We start from the raw sequence: 26,244 nt of genomic DNA on the forward strand, positions 1-26,244 counted from the left end.
TTTGCTAGTGAGAAGAAACGAAGGTTTCAAGAGAGATGATGCCAACGGTGGTTTACCAGGCGCTGATGACATCTCGACGTCAAGTCAAGCTAATTCTCAGAGAGCCAGGTAAACCATGTGAAAACTGTGTCTTGGAGTGCTCAGTCTCTATCGGAGAAATTATTGTAAATCTGCAAGCCAATTTTTCACTCCTCTCCTAGCTTCTGTATAATTTTAGTAAATTGTTCTGTCTTCAGGATGATGGCATTTCAAAATCACATAATGCAGTCATGCAAAGTCTCATCGTGCATGTGGTGTAGAGGCAACTATACCACCTGTGAGTCCAAATTTGGCTCCTATATTTATTGGAGACTGGGTTGTGCTCTGTCATGTTGGCGTATCTGTCAGAAGGTCAAGGTTTATGTTCTGCTTGGAAATAGTTAATCATTTCTATTTCAGTTATACTTGCCTAAAATTTGTAGGAAATGTTGGTATTATTTTGAAATGGTATTATTGGTATTATTTTGAAAATGTGTTCATTTAATAATGAGAAGATAATATGCAGTTGCTTTGAAATAAGCTAAAAGCCATACATTTGGTTGTTTATTCTGACAAACTCTTGGTTTATGATAATGTTAGATTTTCTTTTTTTTTAATTCTTTTGTATAATCTCAGCACTGGTTAGGCTGGCCAATTTAGTAACAACTTAGGCTTTTTGAAACCTATTTTACCATACAGTATATTGGAACATTAAGTCTGTATGATTCTGTTGCATTTTTAGATTAATTTATTTTTCAAATGCTATTTATCAATATTGCTTTAAAAAGCAGGTTCTCTTTTAGACTGTACTTTTGTACAGCAGAGGCTACTTGAGCCATACCTGCTAGGTTTTGTGGGTAGTTCCATAGTAAATGTTTGATAATCTTTGTAGGCATGAACCTTTTAGATAGAAAATTTTCCTCCTTTAGTCTTTGTCACATGCTGAATCACCTTAGAATATTTGATCGAAAATATTCCAATAACATTTTGGGGTGGGCAGGCAAGACACGTGTTTTCTCTCTCTCCTCTCATTTCACTACAACAACAGCCATCTCTCAACAGCTTTTAGCTTTATTTGGGATAGATCAGAAGAATGATTGTTGCTGTGCTCAGTATTGTGGGATATTTATAACTTTTTAGCATGGATCAGATGGAAATCCTGCTTTATTCTATTAAAGAAACTCAGGGGTGTCTGAAGATTATAAACATTTCAGGAAATGTGGTAAGGCTATCAGATATGTCCTTGTAGTTTATCCTATAGAGCTATGCTTTGAACATGAAGATTAAAATAAAAGAACGTGTGCTTCTTGCACTATGTTGTTTCCCCTAAATGCATCTGAGTAAGGCAAAGTCTCAGGTGGGGTGTGTATGGGTGCAAATGAAAAAAAGAACAGAAACTTGGAAATTTTATGGCTTCTGTTGGAATAATGTCTTGGTTTGGAAAACGTGAGGTCATTTAGAGACGTATGTATTGGCATTTCTTGTGGCGGCGAAGTATTTGAGCATTATTTAGCTGGGTAGAAATACAGTGTCAATTCATCTAATAATGTAGGTGTTGTGCTGTAACATCGAGGCAATCAGAGATCTGTCCTGTCGTGACTTAAGAGGATTTGGGCTTGTATGGGAGCTTGCAGGTCAAATGTTCAAGGACCCTGCTTACAGGTTCATGTTGCATGTCAGCCTGTTAAAGAGCTGTAAGGTTCTGCTTCTAATTTGATGCTACCTTAGAGCAATAAAATGGCAAAACAACTGCTTCCACTGAGTGCACAGAACGAGCTTGTAAATTTATTCTTTGCCCTTGCTTTTCCTTCTGGTGAATACTGCTATGTCAGCCTCATTTCCACAGTGGCTGATTTTGACCCCGGGAAGCTGCCAATTCAACGCTGCAGCAGTGCTTCAGAATAACCTGTCGGTAATTGGTGGATGCTGGTAGAGAGCTTGGCTTTCTATTTACAAAATGTTTCAGAAACTGAGTGTAGTATGTGGTATGGAAACAAGTCACATTGTTGTAAATGAATCAGGCCGATTATGCAAGTGAAGGTGCTGTGGTAAAAGAGTACGTACTTTCTCATGGTTCGTTTTACATTGCCTTATTTTAATTTATATTATTCTGTTAAGACTGGTATCTTTAATGGAAGTAATTCGTGTATGAGTGAAATCCAGCAGGAAAATGCTGTTCTGTAAGTGCAGCATAGAATCATCTCCTTGGCTTAGCAGTGATGTGAGCTTCACCTTTATGGAACTCTACAACCTTTTTCAAAGGCTTAGTATTTATTTTGATCTGCTGGTTTTGCTCGGCCTCATCTGTGCATCTGCTGAAAGATACCATGCTCTACACCTGCACAAAAATGGCACAGAAGGGTACCACAGGTAGTTCTTTACAGAGTTAGAGACTGACACCCTATTTTCATAAGCTGAGAAACCTGAAACCTTTTCCTCAGTACCAGACTAGTAAGTACATCCAAGATAAATAAATAAATAAAATAAAAAAATTAGGCTGAATTCCTGAAAGGTAATTTTACCTTTTTTTTTTTTTTTTTTTTTTTAAAGACCTTTTGAGAAACAGAGCAAAGCAGCCAGGAGCAGAATTTGGTCCTAAAATAAAACTTAGATAATATCTCTGTTAATTATGTGCGCTGAACAGAAGACAGGTCTGTCTGTCTGTCTCTTTGTGTCTTTCTCCAACAGCTGTTAAAACTTCGCGGTGGTATGGAGTGTGGAAAGGAGTACCACCACTGATGGATGGTAGCTGGTTCAGCAGGGACATTTCCAAGGAAATAACCTGCTATTTGTATCCAGCATATTGTGTATCGCTCCTTCAGAATGCTCTGTGCTGCAGAAGACCACGACTTTCAGAATTTCAGAACCATAAACTGTCGGAGTAAAATCATTGATAACAAGTAGTTCCAGGGGGCACATTCTCAGAGTTCAATGGTTTGGGGAGGCACATGTAAACGAACCTATAACTTGAGTCCCTGCAGCCATACAGTGTTTTTATCTGTATTCAGAGATAGCATCTGTACTTTGGTATGTTTTAAATTCACTGCTCCTGTGGCACGTCCTTAGAGGCAGTCTGCTTAATTATCCATGGAATAAATCTCATACAAGTGAGGTGTATATCAAATGGGGGGATTTGAATTTGAGGGAGTCAGTAGCTGATAAGAATGTGGTTAAACTGCAGCAAGATTTGTGCTGGTTGGGGGAAGCAGCCTGCTCCTAAACCAGCATAAGCCATAGATTTTATTTATTTATTTATTTAGTAATTTTAGAGTAAGCCCAAGCCCTTCTTGTGTTCTGTGACAGTTGTTACCCTGTAAACTTCTCGGAATGCTTTCCTTTTCACAATGGATACTTGACCTTTTCCTCTTTGCTTCTCGTATTTCTTATTTTTGTCCTTTTATCTCTTTTTCCTCCTTTACTATTTCTTCCTTTTTCTCTCTAGGAGCAGCACCTGACATGGATCTCTTCCTCCTGTTGCCTTTTCCTTCCAGTTACCCGCTAGATTCCATTTGCATCTCCGTCCTCTCCTACCGCTGCGAATCCATCTTTCTCAATCTCTTCCTAACCTTTGCACTGCACTGTTCATTGCAGAATGCTACCTGCTCCCCTTCTTCCAGCTTGCTTCCTTCTGTGATCCAGTATGTGCTCATGCCACGGTAAGTACGCTAGGTGAGGAGTGAATTCACTTGCTGCTTTGACAGGAGTCAGCCTTCCAGGTGACTGCTCACCTGCCACCTTAGGTTAATACCCAACTGCCAGACAGTGGTTTGCAGCCAGACATGGATGAAAATAAAGAGTAGCAGCCAAGAACTTGCCGTATGGGGAACCATAGGAAGCACGCTGCTATCTGTTAGGAATGTCATTGGGATTTTTTTGTGGCAGTAATAACACTTGCCTATTCCAAACTTCTCAAAAAAAGCTCTGCCTGGATCTGTCAGCAGTATCTTCTCTGCTGTTGAAAAAGATGTATTTCTTGTCTTGGGACCTGGAGAGGGAATCAAGCTGCCACCCTCCATGGAAAATAGACTCTCTGCCCAAGCCTGGCTTTACTGTATTTATCTGGGATGCTGGAGTGTGCTTTCTCTGGGTGGTGTCAGCGTTTATGTCCTGAGCTGGGAAAACTTCTGAAGCATCAGCTTTTTGAGCTTCCTCTCCCTGCCACCACTCACGTTTTCAGAGAAATGCATGTGAATTAAAAAGATAAACCAGCATAACAAGATTGTTTTGCACAGTAATTTATGATTGCCATTGCACAGATCTATCTATATGTTATTAAAAAGGCATTTTTTCAGCAGTAGGGGTGGTTTTCACATTAGCAAGTGTTTTCAGATACAGCCAGTTGCAACATGTCTCACTTTTTCATATCAACTTTGATAATTCACGGATATTTACATTCAGAAAGTGTTTTGGTTTTGTGTTGTGTAGTGTTTTTTTTTTTTTTTTTTTCATTTTGGAGCCCATCCTTAGACCTTGATCTGAAGAGTGCTTGTGGGCGTATTTAACTAACTTCATTGTGAATATTCCCACACAGACTATGTTGATCTTAATAAGCCTTCTCTCTGTGAAAAGCTAGGCTCGTGCACAAGTCTTTGCAGGTCTGAGCACTTTCCTTATTACTTTGGCCTTTTAGGTGCACATTATTAAGTCTGCTGCAAAAAGAAGCAGGGGAGGGAGAAGGGGAGCAATGCTAGGAAAGCCCAGCACAATGGGAAGGATAATGGGCTGACATCAATAAGTTTCTCTGTAACTCATCAAGAATTTGCCTGAAACTCCATTTGAGGAACCTCTGCGTTATTTTGCTCGGTTCTTTGCACATCGGTGCTGTTTTATTGTTTGGAATTTTCCACGATAACATAAATCTTATTTTAAGACCATTTTTTGTATGTTGGTTGATGGAACTTCAATATCAGAAAATGTATGAGGACGTGCTGTACGGTTCGCGCTGCTGGCACTCATTAGAAGCTTTGCTCCGAGATGATGGAAATAGATTTGAAATTATGCCCACAGATTATCATAGACAACTGTGCTGTCTGGGCAGGTGCCTTTTCTCTTACTTGGTAACTGATTTGTCATTTATCAAGCTTATGTGCCTACTTAAAAGAAACTAATGATAATTTTTTCTGTCTTAAGAAGTCTGTAGGTTACCTTCTTACTACAAAGTGTCAGTGCAGGACTTTACGTAAAATTCATCTCTATTCCTAAATTTCAGTGCAGGGGTGTACAGGATTCAAAATATTTTTTTCTTTCTTCTTTTGTGTTTTTCATTGCTCTAGTGTGCCGTCAGAACTAACTTAGCTGAAAAATAGAGTTGTTAACTTAGCTGGCAGAGTTGTTAACAGAGCTAATTTAGCTTGGTATTGGTCAAAGTGCCTTTGCATTGTTAAAGGTATTTTTTGGTAGATGAGCTTCTTGTTAGTTTCTCCTATCTACTTGTGTTGAAAAATTGTGTCTGTGTAGCTCTATAAACAGAGGGAGAACAATAAGCCCTGATTAATTTCTGTTTAGTTTGGGGTTTAAAGGTGTTTTTACTCGTAAGTACAGGAGACAGGGAGAGAAGTCGTGTTTATTTTTTCCTATTTTTCAAATAAAGATGGTTGTTTACCCAAAACGAGACCCGGATTTTTTTCCTAATTAGAATAAAATTGGTAGGATACTGGGGATCCTTATTTGCTGAGATAAGAACTGGAGGCTAGATTGCTGTTTCCACAGAAACAGTGGTGGCTTTTTATTTTTGTTCTTTTCTACGTCTTTCCTTTAAATGATTCATTTAGACTCTTACTTCATTTACTGTCATGCCTATATATTACCCAAGTCATTCTTAGGAGTTTAAGAGAAACATTTATTTTTTTCCAGGAAAAAAAAAAAAAAAGATGATTAAAACATTTTAGTATGGTATTTAGAATAACTTAAGATGCTGATACATATGAAATGTTTATATAAATGTGAAATATAGTCAATATTTCAAGTAAAGGATAGCAAATATTTTAAGCTATATTTCCTGCTCAGGAAAAGTTCAGGGAATAAAATCCAGTCTTGTGCAAGGAGTTAGTAAAGAATTGCTGCAGAGGAAATGATTGGAGCAATACACACCCATATCATGTACACTTTTATTTTCTTTTTTATTTTTTACAACATCTTTTCAAGAATGCCTTTTTCACAGTCCCTGCTTGAACAGACTCAGTTGTTCTTCCTCCTGTAGATTGCCTGGTTTTGTGTGGATTCCACTGGTTTGTAGCGTCAAGTATTTTTTTAACTGCAGTTGAGCCTTTTTCATACAGATAAAAGACAGGCAGTTGTAGAACCTCGGCATGTTCTACTCATTTTCCATCCCGATTGCTTGCTGTGGAGTGCTTCTGTCTAAGAACACCCTGTTCATCTCCTGGCTGCTGAATAAATGTTGAGTTTACTGTATTATTGGTTAGCTTGTTTATGTTTCTGGATTTCAACTTTGATAAGTGCTTAATGCAGAGGAATGTCTTAATCGCACCCGTAATGTCTTTTATCCCCTCTGACTGTGTAACAGGCAGCATGAAACATCATTTGAAGGCAATCTTATAAGTCAAGAAGTGATGCTAAAGCGTCAGGAAGAAGAAATGATGCAACTGCAAGCTAGAATGGCTCTTCGGCAGTCCCGACCGAACCTCTACCCTGGAGATGCAATTAGGTCCTCAATGCTGGATATCACCAGAGATCCACTGAGAGAAATAGCCCTGGAAACTGCCATGACTCAAAGAAAACTGAGGGTAATGCCTTGATCTCAGGTGAACTCTTTTATTTTCATTGAAACGGAGCAATGTCATGACTGAAATTGAAATATATGGGATTCATAAACTGGGTCCTGCCATAAATAGATGAAATACTAGGTGGTTGGTGTTGCCCTGATAGGAAAGACTTAACTCTTAGAAATCAAGAGCTCTGATGGGGATAAGGTATATTTTTTCCAGTATTCGATTCCTCTTAGTGGAATGTAGATGTGTTCCACCACCATTGGTAGTTATTTAATAAACAAGCTGGGAAGGTAAGGAAAGAATGGCAAAAAGGTGGCACATTTTGTGCTTGGGTTCACCCTGACTCATTGTGCAAACTGCCCCTCTCTTTCCCAGCTCTCTTGGTATGTGGATGAAGTATAAGATTAAAGAGGGAGACAGAGACATAGGTAAATGGAGTGGATGATGTTCAGAGGATATGACAGTTTGATGCCCTCTGCTGCTGCTTTCAGTTAATTGAATTCATTTTTTTGTTTGCATGGGAAACAGTGATACAAGATTTGCAGGTGAATTTGCAGTCATCATACTGGCTAAGAGTCTGTGTGTCTCCAGTCCCTAGCACTCTGGCCAATTTATTCATATAGGCCTTAACTAACAAGTATTTAGGTGAATCTTGGACCACTTCCTTAAGGCTATATTCAAGTCAGTATTGTGCAGAGGACTTCTTTGAACGGTTTAGACAGTTTATGCTCTTCTGTAATTCACAGGAAGAACAAATATAATGCTTATTTGCCTACAGGCAGATAGAAATTTGCCAGAACCTCTGTTTGAACCCAGCAGACAGAATGAGACTGAAGCATTTCAGACTTCAAGACAGGAGAGTTGGGTGTTGCAGGCACAGATCTGTCAAGGCAGAGTTGCTGCCTATGCAGAAAACCTTAGCAATGTTAGGGCACAGATTACTGAAATAAGCCCAGATGGTCCTAATATGCAAAACACAGCCCTATGTTTTCAAGGAAGACAAGTCATATCAGAGTGTTAGCTTTTCACCCGGGTAAGGAAGGAAAACATGTAGAGTAGCAATGTCATCAACACTGCAGCCTGCCAGCACATCTGGCATGCATGCTGACAAAATAAGATTGTTCAAACTGACCAGCTCCTGTGAGGAATTCATAACAATTTTCCAGCTTCAGCCTTCAGTTCCTCTTTAGTGTGTACAGGGCAGGAACTAACTGTGCCTTGATCTCTTGTTCGAGCAACACAGTGTTCATTCATACACTTGTATTCATTCATATGCTTGTGTTTTGCAGAATTTCTTTGGCCCTGAGTTTGTGAAAATGACGATTGAGCCGTTTATCTCCTTGGATCTACCTAAGTCTATCTTGGTAAGAAAGGGGCTGTGCAATCAGTGGAAGGGGTAGGGGTAGGAAGTTTAACGAACAAATAAACAAATGCACCTTTACCGTGAGCGTGAATATTGGGATATTTTATTTCACACAATGCAGACGAAGAAAGGGAAGAATGATGACACAAGGCGGAAAGTAAATGTGATGCTTCTAAGTGGGCAGAAGCTGGAGCTGACCTGTGACACCAAAACGATATGTAAAGACGTCTTTGATATGGTTGTTGCCCATATTGGCTTAGTGGAGCATCACTTATTTGGGCTGGCTACTTTAAGAGGTAAGAATAATCTTTTTGTGTAGTAGACTGGTATAGAGCAATAAAAGCAATAAGTACAGGGTGTTGAGACGAGATAATCAGAGACTGCCTGCTATGTACGAGGCATTTACTTTGAGTTACATGCTTTTGTACTGAGGCAAAACATGTTCTGCAATGAAGAAAAATTCTACTCTTTAAAATCGTTTGGTTGCCTGAGTAATGGCGTCTCGGCTCAGGCAGCCTGTTCCTTTTGGCTGCTGCGTGTTCTTGCTGCCTTCACAACGTGTATTGCTCTGTATGCAGCAATATATCAGAGGATGTGAGGGGGGTTTGGGTTCTGATAATATGCTCTCAGCAATGCTGCAGCCTCTTGTGGGGTGCTGGGATAACTAATAGGGCTCCTGGTGTAGAGGGAGTTGCATTCAGCTAAAAAAGGTTTGTCTCTGAACCGTTTATTTTTTGCTGTTAGAACAGACCAGAAGTTGGAGTTCTTTTTCTTCACTGGGGGGAAGGTCGTTTTGGCAGAACTAACGTGTTGAGACACAAGTTTCCTGTTTTCTCTTCTAGTGGACTAGTGCAGAACTGTAGCACTCAGAGTACTGGCAAGAGATAGAAAACCTTAGCAGCCTGAGAACATTCTCAGTCTGTGGCAGCCTCCCAGTGCCCTAGGCAGTTTAGAAAGCCTTGAAAATACTTTGCAGAAGCATAATTTGGACATAAGTAGTAAGGGAGGGAGGGAATGACAGATCAGAAATTCCTACGGGTTAAGAAATTTAAAATTTTAAAGACGCCGTAGCTCCAATTTCATGGGTATCATGGAATATTATTTTTTTTCCCTTCCCCTTTTTTTGTCATTACTAAAGAATTATTTCTAATACTGTTATTCAGTGTTTCTTCCCTTCAGTAGCCATTCCGTTTATAAGCCTTTGTTAGCCATCAGAAAACTTTACTGTATAAAACTGAGTTTCAGAATTATAAATCTGGTCTTGATCCTCCAGCTGGAAAAGTTACTTGACTGTGATGTTTTTACTCACGTGCTTCTCCTTAACATTCATGGCAGACAATGAATTTTTCTTCGTTGATCCTGACATAAAGCTAAGTAAAGTAGCTCCAGAAGGATGGAAAGAAGAACCAAAGAAAAAGAACAAGCCCCCTGTCAACTTCACTCTGTTTTTTCGCATCAAGTTTTTTGTGGATGATGTCAGTCTTATACAGTGAGTGTATGAACATCTTTTTAACCTCTTAAGCCCTAAATTTAAGTATGGAAATTGGATATTAATCAAACACTCTAAATTCCTGAAAGGAAGAGTACCAAAGACGGTGTGGTTTTTTGTATTTTCCTTCTTCTAGGCATACTCTCACTTGTCACCAGTATTATCTGCAGTTGCGGAAGGATATCCTGGAAGACAGGATGCACTGTGATGATGAGACAGCCTTATTACTAGCATCCCTAGCTCTTCAAGCTGAGTATGGAGATTACCAGGCAGAGGTAATCAATTTCATCTCTGAGAAACTGTTCTTTGTGTTCTTGCTGCTTAATAAAAGAACAGACTGTGAGCAGCCGTGCGTGCTTTGCAGTTCTGCCCTAGACAAAAAGGTCAGCCAATATGCTGCTGACAACTGCAGTTTTCATACAGTCTAACAGAGGACATGCACAGGGCTGTCCCAGAACCTGGTTCAAGATCTAGATGTTGAACCCTTCCTATTCAGTAGAAGTGGAGTCAGCTTGGATGGGCTTTGAAACTATATGTGAAACTAAGCTATGGGTCACAGCTGGGAGTCTGAATCCCTTCTCTTACTCAGTCTGAGTTTGCAAATGTGCAATGCTGCCTAAAATTAACTTTAAAGCTAAATTAATTCAGTCACGCCCGTATAGTCTGCAGCGTATGGAAACGCTGTCACAAAAATTTTTCATGTTGTAGGTGCATGGCATGTCGTATTTCAGACTAGAACACTATGTCCCAGCTAGAGTGATGGAGAAACTAGATACATCCTACATCAAGGAAGAGCTGCCAAAATTGCACAGCACTTACGTGGGTGCTTCTGAAAAAGAGACAGAGTTGGAGTTCTTGAAGGTAAGTGGTAACTGTTTGCTTCCTTAGTCTGACTGCATGAAATTCCTTTTGAGAAGCTGGGTGCATGGACTTCAAATGAAATCAGAGGAAGCCAGCTTGAAAGGAAGAAAGCTGAAAAGATCTCAAAAGATTAATTGTTAAAAGTGGGGTAAAAATTGTAATAGATGAGGAGGAAATCCCTTATGCTTTTTTTTTTCACCACCAGTAGTCTTCTTGCTTTAACTCAAATAGGTTAATTAAAAGCAACTATTGATCCTTGTGTTCATTTTAAAGGAAGCCATGATTATGAGGCAGCACAGCCTGCATGCCCTACATAATTTATTCTTTCTGCTGTAAGGATAAAAGAGAATTTAAATAATGAAAAGTTTTGTTAGATCTAATACCTTTTATGCTAGTTAGGACACATAGTATAAAGTGAGCCAGAAACATTACCAAGCAGACTTTCTTTTGCAGATAGTGTGTACGATGATAGGAAAACTATAATTGCAGACATTCTTGCTTTATTCTAAAAGGACTGATTAAGAAATACATGTATAATTATGGGCTTTGCTGCTGTTGCTCATGAGATAATGATCCGGTCCTGCCTTGATTCAATGGCTGAAAATGAATTAAGCATCTGAGACGCTGGGTAACTATTACACTGTATTTCCAGAGTCACTCTCTGCACTGCAGCGGCACACTCAGAGACTGCAGCAGCAGAGGTGGTCTCGGCTGTTCTTCATGTAGCAGAAATGCTCTTATAACCACCAGGAATTAGAGCAAGCAAGAGCTGGGGACTTGATCCTACCCAAATCAAGCCTGGCTGGGGGCGGGGTAGGGAGAGCAGTTGGATTTCCTTGTTTGATTCGTTGCATCAGTCCCTTAAGCAAGTACTGAAGAGACAGCGAGAAGGGCTGGGGGTGCAAAGTAAGTCAAACTACGTCTTTCAGCAGTGAGGATGCCTTACTGTGATCATGGAATGGAAGCGTAGATCTAATTCTGCTTTTGAGAAATATCTTAACACAACAAGTGCATCTGACTGGTTACAATTTATTCTTAGCAATTAATGAGTGGAAAGTTTGATTCCAGTTTTCATTATTCATACTTGAGTTGTTAGATTTTGTAAAGAATCCTAATGAATCCTTTGCTGTAGTCTTGGGCAGTGTATCAGCAGATACTGCCAAGACTTAAAAACCATCTAGAACTGTTCGTGTTGACATGTGTTAGCATCACATTCATAACCTAAGTGGAATCACCAGATGAAGAGCAATATTTTTTTTTCCAAAATCCGTATGTATACATAAATATATATATTTCATACTTGTACTATATATCCTTAACTTCAGTCCCTCTTTGCGTTGATCTATGCAGTTGTGTCAGAGGCTCACAGAATATGGCATTCATCTTCATCATGTGTTGCCTGAGAAGAGATCCCAAACAGGTATCCTTCTGGGAGTGTGCTCCAAAGGAGTTGTTATTTTTGAGGTTCACAATGGTGCTCGCACACCTGTACTACGCTTCCCATGGAGAGAGACAAAGAAAATATCCTTTAGTGTAAGTCAGCCTCTTTCTGTTTGATTTTTTTTTTTCCTTTTTTACTAGCGTGTGTTCTATGCTGCTCAGGTTCCAGCCTCAGAAGAGATCTTAGCACCTGTATTTTGAAGTGCTTTTCAGCAAATCTGTAATGGTATGAAACGTGGCTTCCCTGTTGTCTAGGAAAGAACTAATACAAAGATAGATCAGAGGCTACTGGGAGTGTGGGGAAGAGCTCTACCCATTTAGTGCATTTCTGGGCACCCTGCCCACGCTGCTGTATGGCACCTGAGAAGTGAAGGAGCCCTAGGGCGAGAATTCTGTGTCAGAGGACTGCGTACTGGCAAATGCCAGTGCTCTCTGGAAAGAGTTGTTGCACCAACCTTGCTTGTCAGCTGAGGTGTTTAAGAGTCGTTAAGCTAAGTGGTATATTGGATGGCAGTGGGTGAGACACCTGGTCTGGGCTATACCAGCCAACTTCAGGGAGCATACCTTAAACTGGGGGTTGTGTGTCAGTTGTTAATGAGCTGCCAATGCTTGCTTTTATGGAGGTATTGAAAACAGTACTTCTAATTCTGATACCATATTGAAAAATTGCAGCTTGTGTTGCCTGGTCTAGGATTGTAATGGCCAATTGAAGTTTCAAGAATCTTAAAAAGACCTCAAGCATTAGCTGATAGATTTCATAAATAGATGGGTTTATAGTTCCTCTTCTCTTGAGTGGTGCCAGCCCCTGTAAATTTCAGAGAGGTTCTTCAAAAACTCATCCTGCTAAATGTGACAGTACTAGTTGCTATTCAGCAGTAACAGCAGCAGAGACTAAATAATAATGAAGTACCATCTCAGCTAGCCCAGAAGTAGCTTTAAAGTGCTTCTTTGTAAAGCTCAAACTACTTTCAAAGCCTATTTTAAACAGAAATCTCTCCCATCGATGGGAGAGATTTTTTTTTTCAGGAAAGTTTGAATGGTATCATTATGCAAAAGCAAATAAAAAATTATTCATAGGGTAGAAGAAATCACTGTCTTAAACTTTTTTTTTTCCCCATCATGTAGAAGAAGAAAATAACTTTGCAGAACACATCAGATGGTATCAAGCATGCGTTTCAGACTGACAATAGCAAGACCTGTCAGTACCTTCTGCACCTCTGCTCTTCCCAGCATAAGTTCCAGTTACAGATGAGAACCAGGCAGAGCAACCAAGACACTCAGGACATTGGTAAGGACTGTGGTGGTTTTTAATAGTGGTCTATATTTATATTTATGAGGAGAAAAAAGTGGACTTCAGCTTCACACTACATGTGTAGCTCTACATTTAGAGAGAATGTATAAGGAGAATCTACTAGCTAAGTTTGAGACAGTGAGTTGGCAACTGTACAGAGCTGTCAGCCTTTTAAATAAAAGGAATCTAAAAATAGGTCATTAGTAGTGCTCTCCCATCTGATGAATAGCTTTTGGTATTTTTTAGGGGGGAAAAAAAAAATCGTAAAAGTGATTTGTAGATTTTGTTTAATGTGAAATGTGTTGATTTGATCGTGTGGAATTACAGATAAAACTGTGTGAACTCACTAGGACAAATAAACCAGGGAGCATTTCATGCTGCTGCATCTGTAAGTAGAGAGTGAATGTCAGTGAATGAAATTTCATGGAATATAGCAGAGGACAGAGACGTAACAGAAAGCACTTGTTGGTCCCTGTGATGTTCCATGGCATGTTTTTCACTTGCTGCACAGTGTCCTCAGTGACCAGGGAAAAAACATTTTAACATACACAAACCTAATGAAAAGAAATAGGTTGGGAAAATAAGAGGAGAGTGCCTCTTGGATAACATTCTTTCTGCATGAATAAAAAGAGATGAGACACAGAGTTCAGGGAAAAAAGTAAGGAACAATTTTATGGCACATAAGCAAGGATATTAGCTATAACTTGAGGGATATTCACTTCTTTTATGCACAACTTCTGTGTCAATGCAGCAAACAGAACCAGGCACCAAGTTTTAAGATCGATCTTTTGGGTTCTTGAAAGGGATTCTTGAAAACCACAAAGATTGAAGGGTTAAGGCAGTTTTACAAAGGAAGATTGTAGAGCATGCAAGAATTCTCAGTTATGGGGTTGGCAGAAAACACTCACCTGAAATCCATCGGAAAATTCAGTCTTGTATTGTCAGAGGGTGTTACGTACAAGGTCAAGAATAGAGCCCTTAAAATGTTTTATGGGGGTACTCTTCCTCAGGATGTGAACGCAGCAAGAGCCAGCATCACTGAGCTTCTGTCACTGTCAGGAAACAGATTTGTGCGTATCTGATCCAGCAGAACCATTCTTACATTGCCCATCAGCTATTTGATGTGGATAGAGAGGTGATAGTTGTATGCTAATTCACATTTTAAAATGACAAAACGTGCTCCACAACTAAACCTTCTCTCTATCTGTGTGTTTATTACAGAGCAGACTTGAGTTACTGTTGCAGTTAATTTCTGACATGTACTGGAGGAAGGAATGTCTTCCTCAAATGGCAGCGCTGAGGCTGTGGTTGCCAAATGTGCTTTGCCGTGGTGAATGCTTTGGCATTCGGTAGTGCTGCTGGATGATGCCTACCAAAAAGTAACATTTCCCTCACAAGTTACACTGCTGCTTCCAAAAGCAGCTTATTTCCCAGCTGCCTGTGTGGAGCTTAAAACACTAGCTAACAGAAAATGAGAGTTATCCACATGGTTGAGGATTGCTTTTCCTCCATCTTCCCTCTGAACTGTCTCCAGGACATCAGTGAAGTTGATGAAGGGTTCAGATGGTTTCTTTTAGAGGCTCTAACCAGCAAACATGTTGCCACAGCTTATCAAGCTGCTGTGTGAGAGCCAAGCCACAGGAACTTACCTGCTAGCCTTAGGAGGCAGTTAGGCTAATAGATGTGGGCTCAGCTCAGCTTTGCTCTGAATGAGGGGGGGTTAGGCTAGCTTGTATTATCTCAGGTTTGCTTTCAGCTAAGAATATTCACCCAGACGGTTCCCACGACTCAGCTGATACAGTAATTTAACTACAATCCAAAACCTCTCTGCTGCTTAAAGGAATTGGGATTTCAGGGGTCAAAAAGTCTGGCAAACCCCAGTCCGCATTGTCTGTTCTGTGCTAGAACGTTTAGGATGTTTCTGGCAGGGGAAGTCCCCAAGTTCACTTGAGTGAACTGATGTTCTTGTACCAGGTAGAGACGTTGCCAGGCTGTGGGGGTTTTATTTGGGTGGGCAGCCGAGTTCCACCACTCCCCTTCCTCAAAGAGGAATGGGGAGAAAATATGATGCAAAGGGCTCAAGGGTTGAGATAAGGACGAGGAGATTTCTCAACAATTATTGTGATGAGCAAAACAGACTCAGCATACGGAGATAGTAAGATTTATTGCCTATTACTAACAAGCTAGAAAAGTGAGAAACAAAGGAAAAAACATAAATGCCTTCCCCCCATCCACACTCTCCCAGCTCCTCCCCCTGAGCGGCACAGGGGAATGGAAGAATGGGGGTTGTGGTCAGTCTTTGTCTCTGCCGCTCCTTCTCGGTCACTCTCGTCCCCTGTGCTGTGGGGTCCCACCCACGGGATGCAGTCCTTGATGAACTGATCCGGCGTGGGCTTCCCACAGGCAGCAGCTCTTCCAGAACTGCTCCAGATATGGGTCCGTACCACGGGGTCCATCCCTCAGGAGAAAACTGCTCCAACCTGGCTCCCCCACGGGCAGCAGCTCCTGCCAGATCACCTGCTCCTGCGTGGGCTCCTCTCCACGGGCTGCAGGTCCGGCCCAGGGCCTGCTCCGGCAGGGGTCTTCCACAGGCGGCAGCCTCCGTCGGTGCAGGGCCACCTGCTCCACCGTGGTCTCCTCCACGGGCTGCAGCGTGGAACCCTGCTCCACTGTGGTACTCCATGGGCTGCAGGGGGACATCCTGCTTCACCATGGGCCTCACCACAGGCCGCAGGGGACTTCTGCAAGGCTGTTCCTCACCCCTCTCACTCTCCCAGCTGCTGTCTGGCGCAGCGTTTTTTCCCCTGTCTTAAATCTGCTCTCACAGAGATACAAACAACATCGCTTATTGGCTTGGCTCTGGTCAGCAGTGGGGCCCTTACCTAACATGGGGCAGCTTCTAGATCCTTCTCACAGAAACCACTCCTATGGCCCTCTGCTACCAAAACTTTGCCACATTTAGCCAACAGGACTGTAAGTGTGTCAGGGACTTGTGAAGAGAGTTAACCAGTGGTTGGGTAGAAATTGTGTGGGATCTGGTAGTGTGGATGTGGGGCTGTGCTGCTTGTTCAAGTTCTGGAAAATAATTGCACGAGCAGGTTGAAGGAAGTATAGTCTTACAGTTCACTTGGCTTGAGATGCGACAGAGGTGACTTGCTTCGCAGACAGAAGTGATGTGCCTGTTCATGAGGCGGCGCGGCAGTTTAATGGGAAGTATGAATCTTTGTACTAATAAGGGGATAAATATTTTTCAATTTAGTCTTTTTGAACTTCGGTGTAGCATACAGTTAGGTTAGCATATTATCATTAAATCCATACTTTGTGTTTTGAGCAAGCTGCATGGATGGCATATCTATGTACCTGCTGATGGTGCATACTTTTGGGTGTTATGGCTGCAGAAAAAAAAAAAAGCTTTGTTTGAGTTGGTTGTTTAAAATGCATGCCCTATACGAAGAGGTCACATTAGCTCTGGTTTATAATGTGATTTTTTTTTCTTCTTTAAAAAAAAAACAAAAAACTGCAGAGCGAGCTTCATTTAGGAGCCTAAACCTTCATGCAGAGTCCGTCAAAGGATTTAACATGGGACGAGCAATCAGTACTGGCAGCCTGGCCAGCAGTACTTTGAACCGACTTGCTGTCCGACCTCTGTCAGTTCAAGCAGAGATTCTGAAGAGGTTGTCCTGCTCCGAGCTCTCGCTCTTCCAGCCTCTTCCTGGCTCTTCAAAGGACAAGAACGAGAAGACTTCATGGGAAGACAGGCCCAGGGTTATGAGCAAATCATTTCATGATCTGAGTCAGAGCCATATCTCGGTTTACCCTCCAAAGAAAAATATTATCGCTGCTTTGGACTCTTCCTCCCAAAAAATAGAGGACATAATGGGAAGAGTCTTTCAGCAAATGCCAAAATTTGATACTGGATCGGCAGCAGGAGCATTAAAACTGAGCAAGTAAGAGTCTCTCTGACCACCCTGAAATACCTTTGTGTACAGTCAATGTACATATGCATCGGTTTTGATTTATTATTCATACAATTATTTTATTACATTGATCCTTCCTTCCCTCTCCCAATTTCCTTTTCCCTCTGTCTGGTTTCCCCCTCTCTCCTTCTCCCCTTTAAGTTCAAAATCTCATGCAGGTTTAAGTAGAAGTCCTGAAAGAAAGAAAAATGAATCGGACTCATCATCCATTGAAGATACTGGTCAAGCCTATGTTGTAGGTCAGCATACAAAAATTCTATTGCGGTATTTACTAACTAACCTCTAAGACTGTTTCAGATGTAATGCTTTGATATACATATTAAGTGGTAGTAATATTTGGACTTTTAAAAAGGGATCACTTGTTAAAGTACTCCAGACACATCACCTGTAGTTCCAGAATAACTGTAGCAAAGAAACAAAAAAATACTCCTATGGAGAAAGTAACAAACCAGTCTCTACACAGGTATGCAAAGAATCAATAGTTTATGGTACCAACTGCACAAATAAGTCCTAGCAGATGGTAAAAATCAAGTTCACCAAAAACCAAGCTGAATGCTTTTAAACTTAATCATTGCTTTTAATCAATGCTTTTAAACTTAATCATTAATCATCAAAACTTAATCAAACATAAATTTTTAGTAGCGCTCTCATGAATTTCTGGTTAAAACCAGAAAACAAGGACTACAAACACAAAAACACAAAACAAGGGCTGAACTGGGAACCTAGCTTTTTCTGGATTCAGAGCATCAGCTGCTCAGAAGTGAGATGAGGCATGGAATTTCTGTAGAGACTGATGGCAGCCATGTATCTTGTGCATTTAGCTTTACAATTAGTCTTGTGATCATGTGCTAACCCATGATCTCTGGGTCAGCAAGTCCAATAACCATCTTAGTTACATGTTAGACATTGCTGCTGCTGGGGGACACGCATTCCTTGTGGATGAAACTCATCAGCTGAAACTTCAGGGTTTAGAGTTTGAAGTCTGCGCTGCTTTGCTAAAAAGCTTAGATGGTCTTACCTCATTTAATTCCATAACTTAGTACATTTATTATTTCATTCTGTGTAAAGGACAGCTGTATTTACTCGGCATTGCTTCTTCCAAAGAAAATATGGTCCTAAGTGCAAACCAAGTTGAATAGAAATATTTGGTCCAAGTAGCTTGTTACTGCCCAGACTTGCTTGTTACTGTTTAAAACCTTACAAGGCTACTGTTTTGTTGCTTTATAAAGATAGGTATATTCATGAAATCGTGTAACAAAAATTAGTCTTTGACTTAGGCCTTTCCTTAAAGCCCTGCTAATTTTATCTGAAGTTAAGAGTGGCTGTCAAGGCCAAAGCTCTGTCCTTTCTTTAATTCTTTGTCTTTGCATGAGCTACCTCCCTCTCTTAACTTCGAATTGCGACCAAAGTACTTTAACCACCACAATTTGCTAAACCATAACTTCTTTGGTGTCATTTTTTCAACTAAGTAATCCGATATTGTGTATGAGCTCATGCATGTTTTGTGTAATGTCTGAAGCTTCTCCGTAGCTTTATGAAAAAAAAACAATAATGTCTAATACTTGCATTCATGTTGCAGGTGTTAGCATGAATAGTTCTGGAAATCTTCCAACATCAACACCATTAAAAGAGAGCAGTAAGTTGATAAATGGCATGTCCATTTAATTATTTCAGGCAGTTACTTGTAATTTGTACTTGTCAAGTGCTTCACTTGAACCTGTCTTGTTTCTTGGCTATTCTTAAATCAGATAACTTCTGCCACTTAGTTGGATGTGGAACATTTTGCTAGATACAGCTTTTATTATTTGTTTTGGATGGCTTTTTGAGGGAGATTTTTACATTTGTGTAATGCTTTTCTGCTGTGGAGAGTGTATGTTCAGTCTGACGCTTGGAAAGTTGTGTTACCTAACATGCCCTTCCAAGCTCATTTCCCTTACTTGTGAGGCTAATGATGCTGTAGGGTCCCAAAAGACTGTGTTTTGACTTTTGCAGTGGGGATCATAACCTTTTTCCAGATGGAGAAGTCTGTCACATTCTCTCGCATCAGTTTTTTTTGTTTGTTACTGATGTGCAGAGCACACTAGGTTTCTGCTGTTGTGGAAGCACTTCTACCATTTACAGCAAAACTGAGCTAACTGTCCAGTCTAAACAAATTCCATCTTCAACAGGTAGAAAAGTCATGAGGTCAGACTTAGAATACATTGCCTTTTTCTGAATTGCAGGAGATGTTGTGGTGGTGGCTTTTTATTACTATTATTATTATTATTATTATTATTATTATTATTATTATTATTTATTTATTTGTTTATTTTTTTATTTTATTTTTCCTAAATCATGCTGCTTCTGTCTCCTAAGTGCCTGGGTCTGTTTCAGCCTGCTGAGGACACTCATAAGTCACATAAAGCTACCGTGAGTGTGTTCAGATTTGAGAAGTGGCAGAGTCACCAGCCTTTAGAGCTGCAAATGTGGAAGTCAATTTAAACAAGATAGGGTCTAGAAGATGTTTCTAATGTTGACTGTTGTTTAAACAAAGGACTGTCATTAAAAGAATTTACTCTTAACCTTCAGGACCTTAATATATTCAGCCTCAGTTTCACTTTTACCAAAGTGTTTAAGCCCTGTGTCCCTGAGCAGGGTACATAACCACAGGACTATATACCTGGCTGAACCGAGACCTATCAGTTTGAAGATTTAAGGCTCAGGTGAGCTCAGACTATACTAAGTGCTTTTCTTAGGAGGAAACAAAGATTTTACCTGCTGAAGATGGGATGAGGTGCAAGTTTTTTTTATATATATATATTTTTTTTACTCATACGTGGCTTGGAACTTCCAAGCTGGACCCACTGCTTCAGGGAAGCTTTTCAGTTTATCAGAGGACTAATTTCTTCTATGGAATAGGATTTAAAGGCAAACCTAAAAGGATGTGCATGTGCAAGTGTTCACCTCGTGCCTGATCAGCAAATGTTGGCTTTTCAGCTGACTCTCTGCAAACAACACAGAGCAGAGTTTCCTCGCCAGAAAGAGAGATCACTTTAGTGAACTTGAAAAAGGATGAAAAAATGGGTTTAGGTAAGTGACTTTAAAATTGTTGAGTTTGTTATTTTGTATGTTCATTGAAGCTGAAAATAAAATACAGTTTTGGTGTTCTGTTTTAAGTATTTATCATAGGACTGAGGAAAACAGACATGGGCTGGATTTCTAAGGCATTTGTTTAAGATGCAGAAGCCTAGGCTTTCTTAATAGCACGTGCTACTGACTTGCTTGGTGTTAAGCAAGCCTGTTTCTTGGCTTCTCTATATTACGTGTGGTATAACATTTCTGATTATTGTGAAATAATCATCGTAGAAGTTAGCATTTGAAGTTTGTCTCTGTGTTCAGCTAACACGTGGACACCTCGCAGTCATGACAACTTGGAGGTTTTAAAGAGAAAACCTTATAAAGCTATTAACAAATAATTGTGTTCTTGTAATGTCATTGAATGGAACGTGAGTTTGAGGTTTAATGAGTCTGGAAGCTGAGATATTTGGCTTCCATTCCTCATGTTGTTGTAGTTTTTCGTAAACCCATGTAATTTTTCTCTTTAATTTGATAACAGTTGCACTTGAGGGGAGGCTCTTTGAAGTATCCTTTAGGGTATAGTTCTGTCATTCCACAGAAGACTATTTTATAAATTTGAAGAGGGAAAAAGTCAACAAGATCATATTGTGCAGGGTCAACACTGAACATTAAGATAAGAGCTGACCAAAAAGGATAGCAGTTCATATGAACTTCACCTTTTCTTTCCCATGCAATCTGTTACTTTGCTGTTCTGCTAGAGTAGAGGAGACCTGTCATCTCTGACCTTTTAGTTTCTTGATCATGGACATCTTTGCCAGCTTTGCCTTGTAGAATTGGCAGATAGATCTTAGAAGCTTCAAAAGAAAGCCTAGGTATGTTGCACTTCAGTATAGAAAACTGGGCTTTGAAGAACCCAGTTCTTAATATCAGGGTCAGACATTTAAGTAAAGCATCTAACATTTTAAGTGCAAATACTTTTCATCCAGTCAGCAAATGGATATATAATGTTATCTTTTTGTGCATGTTTTTTGTGCCACAGCTGACAGCTAGACAAAGTCTGAACTGCTTACTTAAAAAACAAGAACACAGTAAAGTTATCAAAAAGCTTTATTGTTTACTTTTGTGTAGAATTCCTTGAGAGGTATAGATGATTTTGTGTTACTTTACATATGTTAGAATGACTAAGTTTTTGTCTGTTTTGAAACATAGACTTGCAGTGTATTAAGTTTAACTGTGATCACTGACATATTTGCATGCTTTGGACCTTTTTTAATAGGCTTTCAAATAGTTGGTGGAGAGAAGACTGGCAAACTTGATCTGGGAATTTTTATTCATTCAGTTACTCCTGGAGGGCCAGCTGATCTGGAAGGATCTCTAAAGCCAGGTGAATACTGTAAATTAGCAGAGGTGTATGCATGACACAAAAGACCAAACACCTATGTAGTGCAGTTGCCATCTATGGCTGCAGAAGACAGTCCCTTAAATATTATAAAAATTTGATAACAGTTGCACTTGAGGGGAGGCTCTTTGATCCCTTCTTCAGATCCCTTCAGGATAACTTAGAAAACTGGTAATGTGCATCTCAGTTGAACAATATGAATATAAAAGACATTAGCATCACAATAAAAATTGTAAACTTGAAGGAGTAGAAAATGGAAAATTTGTAAAAAGAGAGAGGTTTTATTTGATACTATCTCTTCATTGGTACTTTCTAATTTAAAACTGTTTAAACTCCCAATCCATACCAAGTTTTAGGGAAAAATGTATGCAATCCTGTTAATACTATTTAAAAAGAGAAAATGGATTTTATGTAATATCAGTGCTTATTTGTTTTAGTCTGTGTCTTGAACTGAACTGCACAGTCTACTTAATTTCTCAGTTTCTGCTTTTGCATCCATTCTGCTTATGGCCAAGGAAAAGGTTGAATGAGTGAAAAAAACAAAATCAGGAAAGAATAACAGGGAAAGGTTTGGCAGTTTCAAAAAAGGAAATATCAGTTGTTGATTTTTTTCTTATTAATGATTAGGGCTCCTTTTCCTAGCATCAGTTTAATTTTAGTAGTTTTTATTCCATGCTTTGCATAAATATGTTCAGACCTGCACACTCATGTCATCAATGATGGCTGCAAATATGTATGTTAGATTGTATCTGAACAAATCATTTTGTGCAGGACACCGACTAATATCCGTGAATAGCACAAGTTTAGAGGGTGTCAGCCATCATGCAGCATTAGAAATTATAGAGAATGCACCTGAAGATGTGACACTTGTTATCTCTCAGCCCAAGGACAAGCTATCCAAAGGTAAGGAGAGAAATATTCTTTACTATTAAAGAGTTCTTCTTTGAGTTTGAACAATCTGCCTTCTCTGACAACTTTTGTAAAGTCCTTTCTCTGTTTCCTTTACTTCACTGATCTGAGCAACTGACCTAGCCATAAAATGCCACCCATAACTTCAGTCACTTCTGTGGAAACCCAGCTAATACATGCTTGAAGTTGTGTTTTGGGACTGAAAGCAGACACGTTGAGCTTAGCAGTAAGATAACTTGTGGTAACCTTTAGTGAGGACACACTGATTGCACTTTAAGATGAAAGTGTTCTACGTAATATGGACTGGTAAAACCGTGCGTGGCTGTAAGCTGAGAAATTTCTATAATACTGCAGACAAGATGTTACCAGCAGCTCCTGACTGTCTTGTCTCCTGATTTTTCAGCATCATCCAACGCTGCACACCTCACTAACGGAGCCAGGACTTATTTAAGGAGGCCGTCGTCAGTGCAAGACAATGAGGCGGAGTCCTCTTCGGAAGAGCACAACCGGTCCCGTGGCCACCAGAGGCCTGTCTCAGGGAGTTTGTCCGGTTTGTCAGGAGCCAAGCGGGATGGGAGCATGAGCTCCCAGGACTCCAGAACGGAGAGTGCCAGCCTGTCTCAGAGCCAGAGTGCCGGCTTCTTTGGCAAACGTGCAAGTGGCAGAGCCCAGCAAGATCCTCAGAACAACAGTGATTCCCAGACTGGGCTTTCAAAAAGTAATGAGAAGAGAAGATCGTCGTCTGACAGTACCCGAGCAAAAATTAAAAGGCCTGGGGTAGTAGAGTCGGTGGAATATTCTGACCGAGGAGATTCGGACATGGATGAAGCAACTTACTCCAGCAGTCAGGAGCAGCAGGCAGATAAAAAGGCATAGTTTATTTCATACAAGCATTTCCCATCGGTGTTAAGAGTGGGAATGAAATAGCTGCCTGTGGGTGTGAATAAGGTGAAAGGGTGTGGGGGAAGGCCAGCCTAGCCTGCAGCTTATCCTGCTAATGGCAAATGCTAGTAGCTAATTTCTACTAGTTTGGTGATTTTGTTCAAAATGAGTGGAGAAAATCACTCCTGTGACTTCCAAGAGCTTTCCAATATCACATCACAGGCATGTGTTAGTTGAGGCAGATTCTGCTTTGGGATGAATGTGTAGTGCTCTTGCTGATTCTGTAGAGAACATGTTTTCAGTTCTTTGGTTTTGTCCAGTGTGATGGTGGGGTAATGGCCACTAAATAAATTAATGGCCACTAGATAAATTAATTTACCTGGAAGATAATGTAAATTTTTCCTAGATAGATAAATTAGTAGTGATGTATCTGGAATGTGTAGCTGAACTCCTATTGTTTGGGAGTTAATTATCTAATCAAGGAAAAAATGCTCTTGTTTAATAAGAACTTCACTGCAGCGAGCCATGCCTGGGCAGAGAGCTTGCTGCTTCACCTTGCTGAAAGCACATGAGAAAGTACTATGAATTCATCCCTAACTTGCAATGATCCCTATTTTTTGGCTGATGGAGATAGTTCAGTGAAGTTGTAATCATTAATCCAACAGACCCTAGGCTGCTGTAATACTGAAGTTTTATGGTTAAGTTTCTCTGCTCCACAACCAGCTCACTTTGACAGTAAAGACTCAGCCGCTGAAAGTCAGGCATGTTTCTGCACTAAAACTTTGACTGCAGCATTAAAGGAGTTAAAGCTATGAGTCTTATGAGTCAGACCGATGGGCCCTTTCCCATGTGGACTCCTTTTGGCTGCATCTGACTCAAAAGCTCATCCTGTGGGGTCTTAACTGCAAACTTCTGTTCTAACAGAAACCTTTCTCTTTGTTTTTCTTTTTGCTTTTTGTTTTAAATAAAGGAATCTTCCTCAGCGAATACAGCACACAAAACGAATTCTAAAAAGGTTACTGCAGCACTTCTTAAACCTGGAGATATCTTTGAGGTTGAACTAGCCAAAAAAGATAACGGCTTGGGAATAAGTGTCACGGTACTGTTTGACAAGGTTTTTAGATGTTTTCTCTTTTTCTCTACTCCCAGCAACCCATTAATTACTAAATTACAAGGAAGCAAAACATTTTCTGGAGTCACTGCAGAGTATACAACTTTACTGACATAGAATTCATCTCACCAAAGCTGAAAAATTATAATATTTTAAGTCCCTTTTTTGTCATCTCCCCTTTTAAGTAACCCTTGTTTGTTGTTTTATGGTATATCCCCAAAGTCCTAGTAGAATCTTACTGTAGAAACTACTTGCAAGGACAAATAAAAAGATGGTATTTGGCCCCTGCCACCCAATAACATGCAATGGAGAGAAATAAGACCTTTTCTGATGGGCATCACAGGCAGTGGAAGGAGTAGTGTTACCTCAGGGTATCAGAGCACTTCCATGCGTACATGCATCGTGTTCTGTGTTCTCCCTCTGCTGGTTAAAAAGCAGAAAGCAAAAAAAAAATACTTAAATCCAAATTAGACCTGGCTGACACAGCCTCCTTGCAAGGTTACTGCCCTATGAGATCAAAAATATATTTTTAGTGGAGAAGTTTCTCATTGGGTTATAAAATTTTGAAGGTAGTTGGTGTTTAGGGCCTGCCATCCTGCAGAGTGGCACTTCGGGGTGATGAGAAGGATTTAGAACTGAGATGCACACGTTTTTCACAGCTCCTGTTTTTTTGTGTCTTAAATGCTTTTTGGGTAGCTTCATGTTCCAATATACACATTGCTGGGCTCCCTCTGAGTCTGCGGAGAAGCTCTGGTGGTGCAGCATTAGCTGTCTGTGAGCCAGAATCACTAAGGCCCTCAAAAAGCAATGCCATTTGAGCTTGGGCAGGTGTTTTCAGCTTAAACCTTCAGACTTCTATGATGTGAGAGAAGGCAGCTCTCCTTAGTTTGATGTTGAATCGGAGTAGGACACTGCATGGTGTGCATCTTCTGCTTTGGCTGTTGATGCCTGCTGTGCTCTCCAACATCTCGGAGCGCCTGTGTGCATGCGAGCCTTAAACCCCAGTGCAAAGCAGACATCTTTTTGCTGAAAGGCACCTGTTTGCCCTGAGTGCATCTGCACTGTGAAGCATTGTGTTTTTACAGCCTTCCCACCTCAGCTTCACTCGTAACAAATTGCATGACTGTGGGAACGTGCTTTGTGAAACAGTTTGCTTTTGACGGTTTGGCTGTTCTTTATACATGGCAGTAGCCAGAGTGCTTCCTGAGTGCAGCTATCCTTGTGTGACACAGCATTTAACTAAGCAGTGTTCTGACTGCAAAAAGGCTGACAAATCCTGATTTTGCTCTCCTTTTAGGGTGGTGTAAATACCAGCATAAGGCACGGTGGCATTTATGTGAAAGCGATTATTCCTAAGGGAGCAGCCGAAGCAGATGGCAGAATAGAAAAAGGTAATATTTCACTTGGTTCAGTCAGACTCTTAATGTGCAAAATGACAGATAACTGTCTGTGGTGGACTTGAGGGGTACTCTGTGGCCTAGAAGCTAGGAAATATTGTGGATAAAAGTACAATTAGAGGAGGCACTGAGAAGAAGAGCAGTTTCCCCGAGCTACTGCATTTGCACTTGCAATTCTATATACTGTCTCAAATGATTTGACAGGTACTTCTGCAGGTGAAGATAAAATGTTAAGACAATTGCAGAACCAACAGAAAAGTGTAGGGTTGGTGGAAAGGAAAAATATGGAATATGCTGCATGATTTTATTTCCCTAATGCAGC

The 26,244-nt window shown here is 40.4% G+C and overlaps 1 protein-coding gene across 5 annotated transcripts in view; it reads left to right on the forward strand.

Moving 5' to 3' along the window:
• The window catches only part of PTPN13 (protein tyrosine phosphatase non-receptor type 13), a 109,217-nt gene that overhangs the window by 61,594 nt on the left and 21,379 nt on the right, over positions 1-26,244 (forward strand). For 4 of the 5 annotated variants that reach the window (XM_082759001.1, XM_082759002.1, XM_082759004.1 and 1 more), the window contains 18 exons: positions 9-108; positions 6,542-6,761; positions 8,036-8,110; positions 8,231-8,405; positions 9,445-9,598; positions 9,735-9,873; positions 10,307-10,459; positions 11,810-11,992; positions 13,025-13,187; positions 16,714-17,137; positions 17,309-17,406; positions 18,747-18,803; positions 20,144-20,236; positions 21,501-21,608; positions 22,395-22,526; positions 22,936-23,402; positions 24,385-24,528; positions 25,823-25,916. In XM_082759001.1, coding sequence (XP_082615127.1) covers positions 9-108; positions 6,542-6,761; positions 8,036-8,110; positions 8,231-8,405; positions 9,445-9,598; positions 9,735-9,873; positions 10,307-10,459; positions 11,810-11,992; positions 13,025-13,187; positions 16,714-17,137; positions 17,309-17,406; positions 18,747-18,803; positions 20,144-20,236; positions 21,501-21,608; positions 22,395-22,526; positions 22,936-23,402; positions 24,385-24,528; positions 25,823-25,916 — 2,979 coding nt within the window. The remainder of the gene's footprint in view (positions 1-8; positions 109-6,541; positions 6,762-8,035; positions 8,111-8,230; positions 8,406-9,444; positions 9,599-9,734; positions 9,874-10,306; positions 10,460-11,809; positions 11,993-13,024; positions 13,188-16,713; positions 17,138-17,308; positions 17,407-18,746; positions 18,804-20,143; positions 20,237-21,500; positions 21,609-22,394; positions 22,527-22,935; positions 23,403-24,384; positions 24,529-25,822; positions 25,917-26,244) is intronic. The other variant, XM_082759003.1, reaches the window with a different exon arrangement.

Source organism: Aythya marila (genome assembly GCF_965140915.1).
Source record: "Aythya marila genome assembly, chromosome: 4".
NCBI lineage: Eukaryota > Metazoa > Chordata > Aves > Anseriformes > Anatidae > Aythya > Aythya marila.